This window comes from Nestor notabilis, unplaced genomic scaffold (genome assembly GCF_000696875.1).
Source record: "Nestor notabilis isolate BGI_N333 unplaced genomic scaffold, ASM69687v1 scaffold25382, whole genome shotgun sequence".
In the NCBI taxonomy this organism is placed as follows: Eukaryota; Metazoa; Chordata; class Aves; order Psittaciformes; family Psittacidae; genus Nestor; species Nestor notabilis.
This window is the reverse complement of record NW_009920054.1, coordinates 3,332-6,135: the sequence shown is the minus strand read 5'-3', so window position 1 is coordinate 6,135 and position 2,804 is coordinate 3,332. Positions and strand designations below refer to the sequence as shown.

General features: G+C 52.9%; 1 protein-coding gene across 1 annotated transcript in view; it reads left to right on the top strand.

Moving 5' to 3' along the window:
- Window positions 1-13: 13 nt before the first annotated feature.
- The window catches only part of TTI2 (TELO2 interacting protein 2), a gene marked incomplete at its 5' end in the record, with an annotated part of 3,202 nt that continues 411 nt past the window's right edge, over window positions 14-2,804 (top strand). Inside the window, 6 exons of the mRNA XM_010010514.1 lie at window positions 14-306; window positions 557-743; window positions 1,215-1,307; window positions 1,670-1,854; window positions 1,943-2,086; window positions 2,638-2,800. Of these exons, the coding sequence (XP_010008816.1) occupies window positions 14-306; window positions 557-743; window positions 1,215-1,307; window positions 1,670-1,854; window positions 1,943-2,086; window positions 2,638-2,800 (1,065 nt within the window). The remainder of the gene's footprint in view (window positions 307-556; window positions 744-1,214; window positions 1,308-1,669; window positions 1,855-1,942; window positions 2,087-2,637; window positions 2,801-2,804) is intronic.

The window sequence follows — 2,804 nt, the reverse complement described above, 5'->3', positions numbered from 1 at the left end:
CGGGGCAGTGTTCCTACACCTCCTTGTGAAGCTGGAAGCTGCCAAGACACAGGAATCTCTGGGTGTCCCCGTGGTGGGTCCGATCCTGTGCCGTGTGGTGGGACCTATCTACATCTTTGCTGCAACACATATTGTGGAGAGGTGCTGGACAAACGTGAGGTCTCGGTCAGTGGCACAGGAGGTGCTGGAGTTGCTGGTTCAGGCTGCAGGCTGCAGCTCTGTGGCTGAATTCCTTCGGGGGAAGAATGAAGATGAGGAAGGGAGGTTTGCAGCGGTGATGGGGCTCCTGAAACAGGAGTTAACCAAGTGAGTAGGAAGGGGAGGGCTGTGATGGGGAGCATGGTGTGTTTGGCTGGTCTCTTTGTAGGAAATACTGGAAGCTTTTGGGAATCTCTGAGGTATTAAAAGGCACTGGATGAAGAATATGGGGCTGAAGCTTTACAAATACCTAGTGATTGAAGTCAGGGGGAAATACTGTCAGCCAAGAGGCCTAAAGGTGTAAGAAGTGAGCATTCATTAACTCCAGCATTTGCTGAGCTGAAGTTTGTGTTCCCAGAGACACTTGGAAGCGCAACCCTGCCACAAAGCACGTGTTCTCCTGGACCCTGCCTCACATCACCCGGCCCTGGCTCTGCCGTTACCTGGAGCGGGTCCTCCCACCATCACTGCTCATCTCAGACGACTACCAGGAGGACAATAAACTCCTGGGTGTGCGCTGCCTGCATCACATCGTTCTGAACGTGGTAACGGGGCTGAGGAATCTGATCCCTTTCTGAGTGCTGGTTGAAGGAAGGGTGGGCTGGACACATGTTAGGATTCCCAGCTTCTGTTCCTGGCTCTGATCTGTCTTCCGTACTGTCCCTGCGTGTTTAAATACCAGTTCTTACATCTGTTAACACTAAGCAAAGGATTGCTTTGCCACCTTTTGAACTTAGCTGATTCAACTGTCAACCTGGCAACAGTTTGCAGGGCAGGGTATTAAAGTAATGCCAGTGGAACTGCAAAACAGCAGCTGGGGAGGTAAAAGGAAGTGGTTCCCCCTGTGCATGGCAGGGTTTAACCTGCATTTATTGCAGCACCTACTCCCGCTTTCTCATCTGCAGCGTTCCTAAGGCACAGTATGTGCAAGGCTTTGGGAAGGCTGTTCTTTTACTGGGTTAACTGGGTGCTGAATGTGATGCATAGGAATAACGTTTTGCTTTCTGTTGTTGCAGCCAGCTGCTGATCTGTGCCAGTTCAACAGGGCTCAGGTTGTGTACCATGCCCTTTACAACCACCTCTATTCACGAGAGGCCCCTCTCATTCAGGTAGGGCAGCAGAACTTCATTGTAATCTGCCTTGTAGTAGTGTGTATCAGTCCCATGAGGGTCAGCCAGCGTAAGGCATGAGGAGGCAGAACCTGTTTCCTTGCTGTCAGGCTGTTAATAGCTGATGCCTGTGGCCAAGAGACAAAGTAACTCAGTAGCTTTCAGGAAAATATCAAAGTAGAGGGAAGACCTCTTGCCTTCTGTCCACTTCCAAGTGGCAGCCTTGCTGATAAGGCTGGTAACAGGTAGTAGCTGTGTCTGAACTGCAGCAGCTGTGGGTGGTCAGTGGGGCTGGGGGTTCCTGGTGTTTCAGAGGGGACATGAGCAGGATTGCCCGGATTTACTGTCTCTCGCTGGCTCAGGCAGTGCTGCTGTGCCTGCTGGACTTGCTGCCAGTCCTGGAGAGAGCCCAGCGGCAGCAGAAGCAGGTCAGACCAACCACTCACTGCGATGAGGTGCTGCAGCTGGTTCTGACCCACATGGAGGCAGAGCATCGCCTCGCGCTGCGGCGGGTGTACACCAAGGCCCTGCCTGCCTTTGTGCAGAGGTGAGAGCAGCCACCACGGCCCTGCAGGGACCTGCTTTGCCCTCGGTATTTATCTCCCTTCTCAGTGTGTGTTTATTCGCGTTGGCAGCCTTGGCATCCTGATAGCACGGCACCTGAAGAGGCTGGAGCGAGTTATCTTGGGCTATCTGGAGGTCTGTGATGGCCCTGAGGAAGAAGCCCGACTGGGAATATTGGAGACATTGCAGTGCACCATAGAGCGCGCTTGGCCCAGGTACCTGTCTGAGGGTGAAAGACACTTACAGAAGGTACATCCTGAATGCTGTCACCCTTTCAGAGCCAAAGTTTCTGTTGCTTGAGGAAAAGGCCCTGAAATCTGAAGGGAGACTGTCACAGGGAGGAATCACTGGCATTACCCAGCTGAAAAATTAAGCTGGGTCCTCTTTTTGATCTGCCTTCTGCCTGTTCTAGAAGCATCAACCTGGCTGAAAACGGAATCTGTGTACTCTGTATGGCAGAACTGCAGAGTAAGCCCTGTGCTGCAAACTGGGCTGCCCAATGACAAGCATTCTTGATACTCCATCCCAGGGCTACCTCTGTGTTCAGGGCCTGTGTGTGTCCTCCCCCTTGTGGGCACATTGAACGAGGCAGCTTCTTCAGCCTCACTGCTGAAGCAGTTCCTTGTCCTGCAATTCCTGTTCCACATGTAAAAGGCGAGTAGCAGCTCCTGCCTGAAGGGTCCAGGAACTGCCAAGCAAGGCTGTGCTTTCCCTTGGCTTGCAAAGAGGATTTGGAATAAGGTGGAGTTTCTGTTTGCCTTTGCAGAATGCCATGCAGACTCCCTGTGCTCCTCAAAGCCCTGCTGAAGATGCTCTGGGACGTGCACGCTGACCAGGGTTCAACACCAGAGCCTGTAAAAGCTGCCTTGCTCCAAGGGGCCACCAAGTGCCTCATCCTGCTGGATCGCTGCTCTGAAGGGCAAGTGAAGGTGA